This window comes from Lutra lutra, chromosome 3, assembly GCF_902655055.1.
Source record: "Lutra lutra chromosome 3, mLutLut1.2, whole genome shotgun sequence".
NCBI classification, from domain to species: Eukaryota; Metazoa; Chordata; class Mammalia; order Carnivora; family Mustelidae; genus Lutra; species Lutra lutra.
In genome coordinates, this window is record NC_062280.1 from 72,789,912 (window position 1) to 72,804,817 (window position 14,906).

Genomic DNA, 14,906 nt, shown 5'->3' on the forward strand with positions numbered 1-14,906 from the left:
AGATCCTTTCCTGGAGACAAATTCCCGCAAATCGGCCCCCCTCTTTGGCAGGAGATTAACACTTGCTGCGGCCCGTTGCTCGGCCCCTGGCGGGAGGCTGGGGGGCAGGAACCTCCGGGTGGGGGTGAGCTGGGGGCACCTACAGTCCGGCCTCCAGAGGCCTCCCCAGTGGGCCTCCAAGCCAGCCCCAGCCAGGTGAACAAAAGGAGGAGCTCCCTGACAGGTCTAGGGGCTCGAGCTTGTGACCTGTCCTCGGGGACTTCTGTGCTTCTGAAGGGGGGATGAGGAGGACTTTATCCCCTTCTCCCCGGTTCTTCCGGGGCTGCCAAGCACATTCACGCTCGCTTTCGCCTGTCGGAGACTTTGCAAGCGGTAACAGGGCATCTGCTCCGTGCCTATTGCCACTGAGAAGCAGAACTGGCCATGACAACGATACTTCGGGGATGGGGTGGAGACTCCCGCGTGGTGCGGGATTCCAGGGTGCAGGTCGGGCCGGGAGAGGGCCATGGGGCGGCGGGGGCAGGGAGAAGCTCTTGGCAGGCTCGGACCTAGAGGCTGGTCGCTCACTCTGGCTGGGAGCTTAACTCTTTCTCACACGCAGAGTTGTGACGGTAAATTCTGCCCGACCACTTGGAGAGTGCTGGGAACAGGTCCCGATGTGCTATTTCTAAACAGAAGCTCCCTTGACTCCCCGATCAGCCCGACCAGGACTGATACCGCAGGCTCCTCGCCTTCTGGGAGGCGCCGCAGGAAGCGGGAAGCCGTGGCCTGTCAGTCGCGGGGCCTGCGGATTCCGTGGGCCCGGCCCAGGTTGGGAGGCGCGCAGGTCTCGGCAAACAGCGGCTCTGCGCCTCGGGGGCTCCAGGACGCGGGCGCCCGAGTGGAGTGCGCAAGGCGCGGAGAGGGGAAACCGCTACCGGTCTGGCCTGCTGCTTAGGCGCCTTTTCTGGCTCTCGGGAGTGGTGACTCCGCCGCCGCGTCTGCGAAACGAGCGGAGGCCTCGAGCAGTGGTGAGGGTGGGGGTGGGAGTGGGGGGTGGGGTTCCCCCGGGGTGTATGGCCTGGTCTGGGAGCTGGAGTCACCCACCTTAGGGCCGGAGCCTCCGCTGTGCCACAACTAATTGTCTCGTCTCGGGAGGGGGAGAGCAGTGCGTCCGCCTAGGCAGAGCCTTGCCTGGGTGCGTGCGGATGTGAGGTACCGGGCTTGGCCGGCCGGGGAGCTAAGGGAACCCTGGGCCTCTGATGCTCCACAGCCGCCTCCGGAGACGGCTCTGAGAGGCAGCCTCTAAAATTTCCAGTCCGTGGGCCAGTCCGGTGGAAGGCCGGGCCAGGGTCAGAGGTCGTGGGGGGGAGAGACTCCAGCGCCCCCATCCCACTGCCGTCGGCCAGACTGGGGCTGGGTTGGTCCAGAGCGAGATGGGGACTTTCTTTACGCTCCATGCCCACCCGTGTCTGCTCCGGGGAATGGGCCCAGATCCCACGCTTCCTGCCCCTCCTCTAAGCCCCCAGGCCTGGCTGCGCTCCGGGGCTAGATGGCGTGAAAGTTTCAGCCTCAATCAGTACAATCTTCCCTCGGGGTCACGTGAACAAATATGCTCGCATTTGAAGGCAGCGTCTGTATTTCCCGACTATGAGGGGGTTTCCGGGGCTCTCTCCAAATCCAGAAAGGGCCACATTCCGAAAGCAAAACAAACCCTGAGCTCTGGGGGGTCTGGGAGGGCTGGGCAGGAACCCAGGAGAGGGTGGGGGCTCGGGTGGCCGCCGCTCTGGGCCTGGGAGCGGACAGGCGGGCGGGTGGACCGACGGGCGCGCAGCGCGGGCGAAGCCAGCTCGGGGACTACGAACTCGTTCCTCCTGCGTTTATTGGTAGTTGAACCTCAGCCTGGTTCCGTTCTACCGGGAATTCTGTGTGCTCGGGTATATGGCCGCGTCTGCGAGCGCGCAAGACCAGGGTTGGGACAGTGTTGTCTGCAGACAAAGGGGGAAGGCTAGCTCTGCCCCCCACTGGCTCCCCCTCTGAGGCCGAGGACACCAGGTTTATGATAAATTGGGATCCAGGTAAGCAATTGCATGACAAAATGGAAATCTTCGGGCACCGGGCTGCTTGCTGCCCTGAATGGGATACTAAATATGATTTATTTTGTGTAATCTGTGATCTTGATTATTGCCAATTGGTGAGGCAGTCCGCGTAGACCTAGATACACTTCTACATATACATCGAGGACGGTGATTAATCGTAAAGAGATGCGCTTTGTGGGGGTGCTCCCCGCCTACCCAAAGGTTAGGAGGACACACTACCTTGCCAGGCTTGGGGGGTGGCTGATGGTAGGGTTGGAGAGGGAGGAGGTGGCAGTTTGAGGAGAGGGTGGGCGAAGGGGTCGGGGGCTGGAGGAAGTATTTTGGGGGTAAATGTGCAGTTACGAGAATGGGCTGGAAAATGAAATGAATAAAAAGAAACTTTTTTACACTGTCACTGCCAAAGTAAGATGGAGCGTCATATTAATTCCGTGTCTTGGGCTGCCTGTCTGGGCACAGGCAGGTTGATTTATATGTATTTAAAATAAACTCTGTGACCAGCCAGCTCCCCGCATTGTTCTGGGAGCTAGCTCCACATACGCACGCCTTTATCTCTTGCTGCTGGCTTAATATTTTTTTCCTTTAGAGGTTAAAGTGCTACTCAGGCTTTCTCCCCCAAATTCAAGAGAACCCCCAAACTATTCAGAAGAGTTTGAGAGGCTCCTCCACATGCCCCCTCACTAATCTAGGTTTTGACTTCCGTAGTGTCAGAGAAAAGATTCAGGGTTCCTGAGTTCTTCTCCCCGAAGAACCTAGGATGAAAGCTAAATCATATTTTGGCTTCTAAATTCCTCGCATCCTTTTGTTTACTGGATCCTGTGCCTCCTGGCTGGAGGAGGACAGAACAATTCATCCTGGGGTTTTTCCCGGGTCCAAAGCCCAAGTTAGCAGCTCCATGAGTCCAAGTGAGCAGCTCCGGGCTCAGAAGAATGCCACACAGACAGGCCAGACTGGGCCTCTGTAGGGAAGGGTCCCAAAAAGCAAGGAGTAAACCTTTAGCCTAAGTGGGGACAGGCTCCAGCTAGAGAGGGACTGACTTCCAAGGGCATCGCCGTCAAAGGAGAGGAGGAAAGTTGTTTTGTCAATCGCCTGCTCTTGGCTCCATCAGAACTTAAAGTCGCTGGACATTTTTCTTTGCCTGCTGCCTTGGAGCGGCGCGCCTGCCAACTTAGTCAGCTGAATCCAATTACTGCGAGCAGCATTTCATTTGGCCCCATGGAGCACTCACTTATAACTTCCCCGAAAATTTCAATAATCCGCACCAAGGCTCCCTATCCTAAAGACTTTTCCGGGGGGATGCTTGTGGGGGGTGGGGTATAGGGCCGAGTCTGCCTCAGACCAGCTCTTCACTGACAGCTCACAGATAGGGCTACCTCCTGCTCCCCCAGTTTCTGGCTGTGGAAAGGGTACTTGAGCTGGTGGACCAGAGCCAGCCAGGTTCAGCCTGTGATTCTGGGCAAGCAGGAGGCTGATGTTGGGCCTGGGCTGGACGGTGGGTGGGCTGAGCAGGGAAAGCGTGAGAAGGCATCGGGGACTCTGGGTGGCCCAACTTTGTCCCCCTTGGGGTCCTTTTTCTTTTTCCCTTCCCAAGCCTCCTGCACCAGAGCACAGGGTGCACGGGGCATCCCAGAGCACCCAGGAGCACACTTACCCTGTTCCTCCATGGCTGGGAAAAGAAAAGCTATAGGCAGCACGGGGCTGGCCCTGGTGGCCTCCCAATTTAGCTCTCTTCTGAGGGGAAGATCCTACTTTCAAAGAACCCTCTTTTTAAAATAAAATAAAATAAAATAAAATAAAATAAAACAGTCAAGTGGCAAAAGTTGATGTCCGTTCCCATGAATGTATCATATAAAGTGGCTTTGGGGCCCACCAGTCAGGTTCTAGGACCTGGGTAAAGTGTGCCCCTGCTGCACAGCCCTCCGGGCCGCCCCCTGGGCCTGAGACTGGCTTGGAAGCTCAAGCCCTGGTGCAATATTAGGAGCCCTACCGGGCCGGGATCTCTCTGAGGCGCTTCCGTTGGGTGTTCATTAAGGGGTGAGTTATTGCCGTGTGAGCCAAAGGTCACTTCAAAGGCTTATGGCTTCGTGCTCTGGTCTTTAGAAGGGACCGGATCGCTTTGTGTGGGGCTTTCTCCTGCGTGGTTTAGTGTTTGCAAACTACTGAGTCGACAAATTGCACAGGGCAGATGCAAGAGGGGGGATTGTGTCTCTCCTTTGGCCTGACCTGAACGGGCACCCGTTAGGCACCCACAGTGGTGGGCAGCTTGGGTCTGCTTCTGGGTGAAGGTGGAAGGGATGTTTGTTTCTTGGATGGTTTGCAGCCTAATCCCTACCCAGGAGTGGGTGAGCAGCCCAGGCCAGGAATATAGTGGGTACCTACTGTAATAAAATAAATTCAGGGGAACCATTCAAGATACAATGTACAAACCAGGAAATAGCGCCCAGCTCCCTTTCCACTGGGCTGAGTAGGACAGCCATTGACTGGGACCTACCCAGGCCCATCCACATATTCCTCCTCTTCTTTCTGGGGCCCTATTCTGTAGCCTTCCTCCCGCCCTAATTCTGCAAGTTCTCTTTCACTCCTAGGAGGGTGGGCTTGGCCTGGGGGATTAGGGCACCTGGCGTACTTAGAGCCTGGTTGAAGCAGGAGGAGAGAACTAATTCCCCTTGTGCCTTTGACTCACTTATCCCATCCCCTGCCTGAGGGTCTGGCATTTTCCTCAGGTCAGAGCTCTTCCTTCCCTCATCCCGCCAAAGACTTTGTGTTAAAGTCCACTCACTCTCTAGAAGCCAACCAAATCTCCTTTCTGCCTGGGAAAAGGCGCCTGGAATGACTGCGGGCAACATATACAATAGTCACATTGATTAAGACACCCTTAAAAGGGGTAAAGCCTCTCAACATGTTTGGGTAAGAAAGAAGCAACTGCCACTGAGAGTTTTGCATTTTGTTCCAGATCTGCCTCAACAGAATATCAAAAGGAACCTGAAGAACCTAAAAGGAGTTACCGACAAAATTTGAGAACACACACACACACACACACACACACACACACACACACACACAATTGTGGTGAGTAGTGTGATTTAAAAAAAAATAATTTCCACTACATTTCCATCTGTCCTACAACTCAAGGTAGCCATCTCAGGATTCATACATCAAGACATAAAACAAAGGGCGGCTTTGAAGTGGATCACCTCAGTGTGAACTGCGGCCCCTTACATGATAACCGATCATCGGCCTTCAAATTTATGGTCCTTTAATGGGGTGAACCCAGTGCTTTAAATGCAGGGTGTATTACGTATTGAGTTATCTGGGCTAAATAAGAATGATTTAGAAGGCGCGCTCAGGGTTTCCCATAGGGCAGAAGAGGCTCAGGCTGAGAGCCGGGAAGACCTCGGGCAGAAAGCTATCCCAGCTCTGCAGCAAATATATCCCCACGGAGCAACCCCGAAAAGGGGTGGTTTCGGAATCCCGAAGTAGCAAAGCCAACAGGGAGCAAGAATCGTTGCCATGTTCCAGCGAATTAACGGGGATGCCCAGCAAGAGTCTGGTCCGCCAAAAGAGATCGGTGGGCTTCCGAGGCCCTGGTTTAGGAAGAAACAGGGAGAGGAGCCAAGGCCAACTGGAACCTTAGAAACATTTGAGACAACAGAAACAACCGGCAAACCATCGCCTCCCCCTTCTCTTTCAACTTGCCCTGACTCTACCAGTCCGTAATTTACTACGACCACCGATCAAGTCCCAGCCCGGCGACTGCAGCCCCTTCCCTCCCCAAGCCCTTCGGTGTGTTCACGGCCTCGGCGGGAGAGCGCGCGCCGGGCGGGCCTCCTCGCATCCAGCGAGCCTCCCGGCTTCCCCAGGCAGCGGCGGGCAGCAGGTCTTCCGCCCCCGGCGAGGCAGCGCGCGTCCCGTCCCGCGTCCAGCCGCCGGGCAGAGCTGCTCCGAGAGGCGGGCAATGGCCACTTTATATAGTCCCCCTGCTCGCGGGGCGCGGGGCCCGCCAAAGTGCGGAGTAGGGAATTCTTTTGCTGCTCTTCCTCCTACGCGGAGCCTGTTTTCCACTTCTGAAAAGTGCCGGGCCTTGGGAAGTGTTTTTCTTTTCATTCCTTACTGAAGCGTTTACTGCCGCCTTGCTTGCAGTCATAAATTTTGTTACAAACCACAATGACAGGTGCATTGATATGCACCGTGAGAGCTCCAGCTGCTTAATAACCCCGTCCCCTGGCCGCTGTGAGCGCCTCTTATTTATTCGGTATCATATTAGGTATTGATCCTGGGCAGAATTAAGTGCAGTGAGGAAGTATCAGGGTTCGGCGGCTTCAGACGCTCGGCGGGTGCGGCGGTCCAGCGCGGCCCAGGCGGCCTGGGGTGGTCGCTTTGAGGCCGCCTTCCTTCTGGCTGGGGACCCTTCGGTCCTGCACTCCCAGCCTGCGGTTGGGCCTCCGAGCTGAGTTGGGCAACCTCCCGGGACCGCGAGAAAGGTCGAGCCAGATCCCGTTTAGTGCCCCTACCCTAGAAGGGGCCAGGGGTTGTGTCGTGGGTTTCTGGGGAGGCTGCCCCGGCCCGAAGCCCCAGGGGTTGAGGGGAGGAGGAATGAGAGAAAAGGACAGCGAGGACTTCGCAGACCACCCCTCCCCCTACAGGGGCTAGACCCAAGGCATTTGGGTCTCGGAGCAAAAATGAGCAGAGGTACCAAAGGGCGGAAAAAAAAGAAAGCCTTTAAAAAAAAAGGAGGGGGGGTGATCGAAAAGATGAGCCACTGAACAGTTGACCATTGTCCAAGTGATTTATGACCCATTCCTGCTTTTTAGGTTCAAGCAGAGTTCACAAGGAGTAGGGATTTCTGGAAAGAAATAAGCCTTTTTTTTTTTTTTTTAACCAATTTTGTAACAATATTCTCAGGTTCTGTTTTAGGACAGTTGGTTTCTTTGGGACATTATAATATGGATGTGGGGTAAGGCTGCAAAGCCCTTCCTGGTGAGGAGAGGGCTGCTCCCCTCGCTTCTGGGGCAATAGACATTGGGGTGTCATCGAATGGGCCTTGAAATTCCTTAAGACAATGAAAACAGATGCAGGAGAACAGGCGCTGAGGTTATTCATGAAGCTGCCAAGTATTTACACTTTTGAGGCCCAGTACACAGAGCTTCTTCAGGAATATGCCATAGGAACAAATATATATGTAAAGCCATCTGTTTCAAAGACCTGGTCAGTAGCCAAAGAAGCTACTTTAATGTGATTTGTCCCCCTATTGAGATAAACATAGTCAACCTGGGAGGAAGAGTGGGGGGGCATGTATTTTGCTTCCACAGTTGTAAATGAAATGACAGAAGCAGCAGTGAGTTCTGGTGGTCTGAGTGTCAGATGTGACCATTTTGACATCCGGAGAGCCCACGGATTAAGACTGGAACCGGGATTCAAGAAAAGTCCAGAAACAAAGCTGGAATACCCGGTTCTTTGGCTTGGGGGCAAACACATCAATACTAGTCACAGGATGGGGATGTAACTTTCCATTTGATATTCAGTAACTTTAATAGTCAGAGGATGATCAAGAAAATGAATGAAAGAAAGATTAAGACCAGCTTTGCTAAGTAGATATCTTAACTGAATACATTTAAGAACAATAAAAGAAATAATTCCTAAAACACATCCTAGTATTCTGTTATCCCATTGAAAAGGGCCTGTGTCTCTACAAGATAAATACCAGATTCCCTTATATTTTAAAACAAAAAGGGCAACAATACTACCAAACAAAGGCTAATATGAAGAATTTTAAAAATTGGGCTCTTTGGTGAAAGTGGAGGAGAAGTGAGTGAATGGAGGAGTGGTTTTGATCCCAGTGGTCAAATCCATTAGGCCACATAAGTTGTCTAGACAATGTGGTCCATCATGATGACCATGATGGAAGCCTGGGGTTTTGAGGAAGGAAAGGTGCCTGAAAGAGGAGATCAAGAATGAAGACCAGGGAGCTGACCTATGAGTTTTCTTTATCAAGCAGACAAAAGTGGTTGAATGGTATTAGTTATACTTTAACTCCTTAGGAGTCTGGAGAAGGGGGTGGAGTGGGTGAGAAGGGAAACCCCCATTAAGAATCAGAGGACACAAAAGGGATAGAATTTTTCTTAGGTTTTTTTCTTCTTCTTCTAATTCTGGGTCCATTCATCATGGCATGGGAAGTTCTCTCATTGGTTGTGGAGTGGGTGGAGTTGGGCTGCCGTGGAGGATCCAGAGCAGAGGTCAATAATAATTTATATTTACACAATAGATGCAAGATAAAAATGATATAGTTATATTATAAAGCATCCTATGTTCTCTCATGCTCCATGCATTTCAAATTCTAAATCTCTTCACCTTTTCCAGTATCCATTTAAAAGTAGTAGAGGACAAAGCAAAGACTAGAAAAATGTAGATGAAAGAGAAGAAACATTTTCTAACCTCAAAATAAGTTTGGGAGTCTAAGTGTTCTTGGTTTTTATCTCCTAGTCCATTTCACAGGGCTGACCCACAGAGTTCACTGGGCAGATTCTCACCCTGTCACCAGAAAGTGGACTATCTGGGTCTTCATGAAAGATGCTGTGATTTTGAAATCAGGTGAGGGAGATACTTTTTCTTCTTCTTCTTCCCCCTCCTCCTCTTCTTCTTCCTTTTTTTCTTTTCTTTTTTCTTTCTTTCTTTCTTTCTTTCTTTCTTTCTTTCTTTTTTTTTTTGAGAGTTCTGGCTGTTCTGAGTGTGTTATAGAGCTTTCTTTTTTCATCAACACCCTCGGGTGTCCCAATGATTGACTGATTGACCCATACATTCACTCATTCAACAAGCGTTTACTGCACTTACTACAGACAGGGCACTGGGCTGGGTGTTAGGAATATATAGATGAATAAGACACAGTCCTTGCCTGCAAGGAGCTCGAAGTCCAGCGGGAGACTCAGCCTTAAAATGTATGAGGCCATAAGTGCTTTTCTATGCCATTTCAAAAGCTAAATTGACGATCTTGAAGAAAGAAAATAGTTTCTGGATGGGGAGGAAGCCCCGTCTCTTGGATAGAATTGAGCTCAAGAGAAGGAAAGGCCTTTCCTTATGTTTATGAGAAATTCCTTCTGACTTTTGCAAGGTTCAAATAAGCTGAACTTTATAAAATCTCAGATCCTCCCCCTAGGAAGTGGGTAGGCAGAGGAGAGCACAGGCTAGCTGGTCCTTCTGCATTGACTATCTTGTCAGTTACACTCCCTCTGGGGCCTTTCACTTTTCTTCTTCACAGGTCACCTGGAGCCTGGGGCTACCCCAGCCCTTTCAGGGTTCGGCAGACCTCGGAAGTGAAAGAGACAGTGGTGGTCAATGTTATTTGAGCTGGGTCAGCAGGCCCTGGAACTTCCTGAGTGCACAATGCAGAAGGCTGCTTACTATGAAAACCCAGGACTCTTCGGAGGCTATGGCTACAGCAAGGACACCTATGGCTATGGCACCCCCCATCAGCCTTACCCACCCCCTGCTGCTGCCAGCTCCCTGGACACTGATTACCCGGGCTCAGCCTGTTCCATCCAGAGTTCCGCACCTCTGAGAGCCCCAGCCCACAAAGGAACTGAACTCAATGGCAGCTGTATGAGGCCTGGCACTGGGAACAGCCAGGGTGGGGGTGGGGGTAGCCAGCCTCCTGGCCTGAACTCAGAGCAACAACCACCACAACCCCCTCCTCCACCACCAACCCTGCCCCCATCCTCGCCCACCAATTCTGGAGGAGGAGTGCCTGCCAAGAAGGCCAAGGGTGGGCCCAATGCTTCTGGCTCCTCAGCCACCATCAGCAAGCAGATCTTCCCCTGGATGAAAGAGTCCCGACAGAACTCCAAGCAGAAGAACAGCTGTGCCACTGCAGGTAGCTCTCTGAAGGGGCTCCTCCTAGGCTAAGTCCCCCAGAATGACCCCAAGAAGCTAGCTCACCTAGGAAGCAAGAGACTTGGGGCTGCAAGTGCAGCTTTGGAGGCCATAGGTCTACACTTGTACTCATGCAGAAATGGCCTTTCTTCTTAGTGTCCCCGATTGGAGCCATGCCCTTACAGGGACAGGGCACTCCATTCCAGGCTGCTGGTGCCATTGCTGGACAACTCCCACAGTTATGACTAGGTGGCCTTTTTCTTATATTGACCTTCTATCTGCTTTCTTGGGCTGCTGGTCATGACTTAGCTCCTTCTTCCGTCTGACGGCTCCTCAAAACTTGAAGTCAGGTATTATGATTCTCCAAGCATGGGTTCTTATGTAGCCTATATCACAGGAATCCCACTCCCTTTAATTAACAAAAACCAAAGTCTGTGGAGTGCTAGTCTGGTTCCATGTTAACAACCAGGTTAAATGCTTTATAAGCATTATCTAATTTAATTTTCAATAAAAACCCTTTTGAGGTAGGTATATGATAACAGCTACATTTTACAGATAAGGAAACTGTGAGTTGCCCAAGATCTCAAAGCCATAGAATGGCACACTTGAATCCAACCAGAGCCTCCAAGACCTAGCCATGATCTCTAGTTGGTCTACCCCAGCCCAGTTCTCCCCATCCCAGCAAATCCGTAACGGGAAGGGGCATATCCCGGGGAAAAGGAAGTGCTCTGAAATGGGAGCAGCCTTGAGGTTCTCTTCCTGAAAAGGGAGATCCTAGAGTTGAGTTCTTCTGTGGATCCATTCAGGATATGTGGAAGAAGATGGGCAGGCCCAGGAGCTCTAAAGCCTGCTGCCTCTCTTCACTCAGCTTTGCTTGGCTCCTAAAATTTTCTGGCCTTGTGTCCTTTGATGCAGTTTATCTTCAGGTAGATGAATTTGGTTCCAGGTCTAGGGCTAGTTTGAGGTCTCGGATGTAGCTAGCTTGCTATCAAGTCTCTGGTTAGCCAGGATCTCTCTGGGGCTGCAGCTCCTAGGGGGAAAGTACCTTCTAGCTTGTAAGCTTCTTCCGCCCCTCCTTCCCAGCTACAAGCCCGGCCCCTCCTTCCCAGGAGAAATCCATTTGTACAACCAGGGAGTGAGGGACAAGCTGCTGAGGGAGGGGGGTAATGGAAACCCAGGTTGAGACTGCTGTCCTAGCCCTGAAATACTCAAAATGCACCCAGGCTGGCCTTGGAGCCCCGGAAACTGTGGGGTGGTATTTTTATGGTTTATTAGTTCCCTGAGTTGGGGTGCAGAGCCCTTCAGTGCAGCTGAGCTGGAGTGAGGTGCCCATATCTCCACCCTCATTCTGTGCTTCCTGGAGTGCTTTGCCCAGGAGCCAGTCCCAGAGCAAGGGGGCGGAGGAGGGTGCCTTCCTCCCTAATCCCCCAGCAGAGGTTGGGAAGAGTGTTCAAAGAAGTCTGGCCCTTCTTTAATGGGGGCTGGGAGTGGGGGCTAGGCCTTACCAGCTGCTACTAGTCTCTCATTAAACTCCTCCACAGCCTTAGCCTTAGGGACAGGATGATGGACTAGGCTGGAGGGGAGGAGGTGGCAGAGTGAATCGGACCTCAGAAGGCAGATTGGGGGGAGGGGGTTCAGGTGCAACTCATAGGTAGGACAGGGGCGTGTGAGGTCCCGCTTGGAGTCTCACCTCTCAGACGACCCCCTCCCCCACTCCAGCCAGCCAGCATTAAGGTTGGGGGAGGGATAGAAGAAGAAAAGGGAGCCAGGGAAGCACCCTGCTCCGGCCCTGGGTGCCCAACCCCCCCTCCCGCTCAGCATCTCCTCTGTCTCCCTTCCTGCCCAGGAGAGAGCTGCGAGGATAAGAGCCCGCCGGGCCCGGCGTCCAAGCGGGTGCGCACGGCATACACCAGTGCACAGCTGGTGGAGCTGGAGAAGGAATTCCACTTCAACCGCTACTTGTGCCGGCCGCGCCGCGTGGAGATGGCCAACCTGCTGAACCTCACGGAGCGCCAGATCAAGATCTGGTTCCAGAACCGGCGCATGAAGTATAAGAAGGACCAGAAGGCCAAGGGCATCCTGCATTCGCCGGCAGGTCAGTCTCCGGAGCGCAGCCCGCCGCTGGGCAGCGCCGCCGGCCACGTGGCCTACTCGGGCCAGCTCCCGCCCGTGCCCGGCCTGGCCTACGACGCGCCCTCGCCGCCCGCCTTCGCCAAATCTCAGCCCAACATGTACGGCCTGGCCGCCTACACGGCGCCGCTCAGCAGCTGCCTGCCACAGCAGAAGCGCTACGCGGCGCCCGAGTTCGAGCCCCACCCCATGGCCAGCAACGGCGGCGGCTTCGCCAGCGCCAACCTGCAGGGCAGCCCGGTGTACGTGGGTGGCAACTTCGTCGACTCCATGGCGCCCGCGTCCGGGCCAGTCTTTAACCTGGGCCACCTCTCGCACCCGTCTTCGGCCAGCGTGGACTACAGCTGCGCCGCGCAGATTCCCGGCAACCATCACCATGGACCGTGCGACCCTCATCCCACCTACACAGATCTCTCGGCCCACCACTCGTCTCAGGGACGCCTGCCCGAGGCCCCCAAACTGACGCATCTGTAGCGGCCGCCGCCGGCCGGAACTCGCGGCGCGATTACCTCTTTTGCTTTGGTGGCGGGGGTGGCGGGCGGGGCCCGCGGGGCAGCTCGGTAACCCCCCTCCCTCGCCCTGGCCGGTCGCCGCCTCCCGGGTCTCGGGCCAACAGCGGCCGAGACGCAGGCGACTGGGCCTCTCCTCCAGGCGCGCCCTCCTTTGGGTGACTCGCCATAAATCAGCCGCACGGATTCTCCTCTGTAAACCTGACAGTGCCATATACTGCGGACCGAGGGACTCTAATCTGGTGATGGTGTCCCGAAGGTAAGTCTGAGATCCATCGGCGGCGCGCTCTGCAGAGGGACCAGAGCCGGGACAGCCCCGGGCCTGGCCCGAGTCTAGCTTAGTCGTGGAGATCTTAATTTATATGCTCCTTCCCGTCCCGTAAGGATTCAACGGACTCAACAATCTGTATTTATTATTTGAAGCGAGTCATTTCGTTTCCCTGATTATTTATCCTCGTCTTAATGTATTTATGTGTATATTTGTAGAATTCTCCAGCCAAGCTTAGGAACGCGCTCCCAGGCCGCGGGGGCCACGTTTCACCTCTTTAGTCCCGTTGGTCTGAACTAGTTGAGAGAGTAGTTTTTGAACAGTTGTAACCGTGGCTGGTGTTTGTAGTTGATGTAAAGGATTAAGACCGCAAATTGTCCTTCATGGGTAGAGTCAGGCGGCCCCGCGGCATGGCACCGCACCAGTTACTCATTTCTGAACAGCCGCAGCCCTCACCACTCGACACAGTTTATTGATTTCAAATTGTCTGGTACTATTTGAACAAATATTTAGAATAAAAAAATTTCTCAATCCGAAGTGTATCTGTGTTAATCACGCACACTTGGAAGTAGATTACTCTGCCTTTTATCTTTCGCACAATCCCAGTAGAAGGCCCCCCAATAGGCTGACTCTTTGATATATATATATATTTTTCCATTTATTTGGAATCTGGTACACGAGCTGGTTCTGGGGATACTTGATTACACTGCAGCATTGACCTGAGGGTTGGGGGGGGGAGGGATCTGAGGATGCAAGCCTAGAAACATCCTGGATGGGGTAATTTGGGTAAGGCTTTGTGCTCTGCCTGCTGTGCTGTTTCCATCACCCTCTTTTTAGACACAAATCGACTTTTTTTAGATTGCATTTAAATTGGGGAGGCCAGCGCTCACTTTTCTGCGCTAATAACAAAATAAACTTTAAAAGAAAACTGACAATCAAAGAAAAGACACAAGTGAAGTTGTAGGAAGATCTGAGCTATGAAAAAGCTAAGGTGCACAAAAAGAAACGGGCATTTGGAGACACGCACCTAAGCTTTTTCTCTAGGAAATGCTGTCAGGACTTTTTCCTTTTTAATGGTTGGTGGTTCATTTCTAAAGTAAACAAACGTTGCCCCACGATGTAAAGTAATAAAAGTTTCATTAATGGAACATAACAAGTATAAACACCTTGTTTATTCCTGTTTCTTTGTACAAAATGGGCAAAAATGTCTTCAAAGGTTTATATCCATTTTGTAAATATTAGCATGGCTTTAGCCAGGGGCGGACAACGTCCACCCACTTCTCTATAAGGAGACACTTGGAAAGCGCCTTCAGATAAGGTTCCATTCTTTTGTATTTCAGCAACGTTGGCCCACGCATCTCTATTTGGTTTGACAAATAATGCAACTCCTACTACATCCCCCAGTGACACGAGGTGAAATTCCCATTGTGTGCAAATAATTTAACTTCTAATCTTCTGGTGGAACAACAATCGTTTCTATTTGGATGTTTGTGTTTCGCTAAATGATGGCTCAAATAATATTTAGTTTCCTTGTTCCTTTGTGCTGTTTTTAAAATGGCATGTTAGATTGGGGGTGGGAGGGGACTATTCTTTTGCTCAATTTCACTTTATCTGAGCAGGTTTAGAGTATCCATGTTGTAGAAGTGTATCAACAGAATAAATGACTTCAACTGAAGGGATATTTTACCCACTTTCAAGGCTTAAAATTGTTTTCTATGAGATTTGCATCCATAGGCAGAATTTCTAATTGTCTTGTAAGAAATTATTTTTTAAGCTATTAGGGAAGTCAAAGAAGAGCTTGCTGCCTTGCAGGGATTACAACAACCTTTCTTAACTGGCTAAATATTAAATAGATGAATTATCAGGCTGTTTAGATTCAGCCCGGTTTTCCCTCATCTCCTCTTCCTACCATAAATAATAATAAAAATACATAATGCATTATGGCTCCAGGCGTTTTCCAGCGCGGTGTGTTACCGCAGGAGTATCTGCTGAGTCTGCGGGTGTCTTCGAAGGCCCCAAGTGTCATCTGTGGCTTAGGGTTTCATGGATTAGACTTTAAAC

At 52.0% G+C, this 14,906-nt stretch overlaps 1 protein-coding gene across 2 annotated transcripts; it reads left to right on the top strand.

The window, feature by feature from the left end:
• The first annotated feature begins 1,993 nt into the window (after positions 1–1,993).
• On the top strand, positions 1,994–14,783 carry HOXD3 (homeobox D3). Of its 2 annotated transcripts, none has more exons than XM_047722907.1 (4): positions 1,994–2,057; positions 8,556–8,663; positions 9,328–9,939; positions 11,785–14,783. In XM_047722907.1, the coding sequence occupies exons 3-4, from the start codon at positions 9,405–9,407 to the stop codon at positions 12,540–12,542; spliced, it is 1,293 nt and encodes a 430-aa protein (XP_047578863.1). In that variant the 5' UTR covers positions 1,994–2,057; positions 8,556–8,663; positions 9,328–9,404; the 3' UTR covers positions 12,543–14,783. The 2 variants fall into 2 exon arrangements, with proteins under 2 accessions (XP_047578863.1, XP_047578862.1); XM_047722906.1 differs by lacking the exon at positions 1,994–2,057 and adding an exon at positions 4,965–5,144.
• Positions 14,784–14,906: the final 123 nt, after the last annotated feature.

Coding starts and splice junctions, on each gene's coding strand:
- HOXD3 (XM_047722907.1), top strand. CDS start 9,405: ATGTTATTTGAGCTGGGTCAGCAGGCCCTGGAACTTCCTGAGTGCACA. Junction 9,940..11,784: donor GAACAGCTGTGCCACTGCAG/GTAGCTCTCTGA, acceptor CTTCCTGCCCAG/GAGAGAGCTGCGAGGATAAG.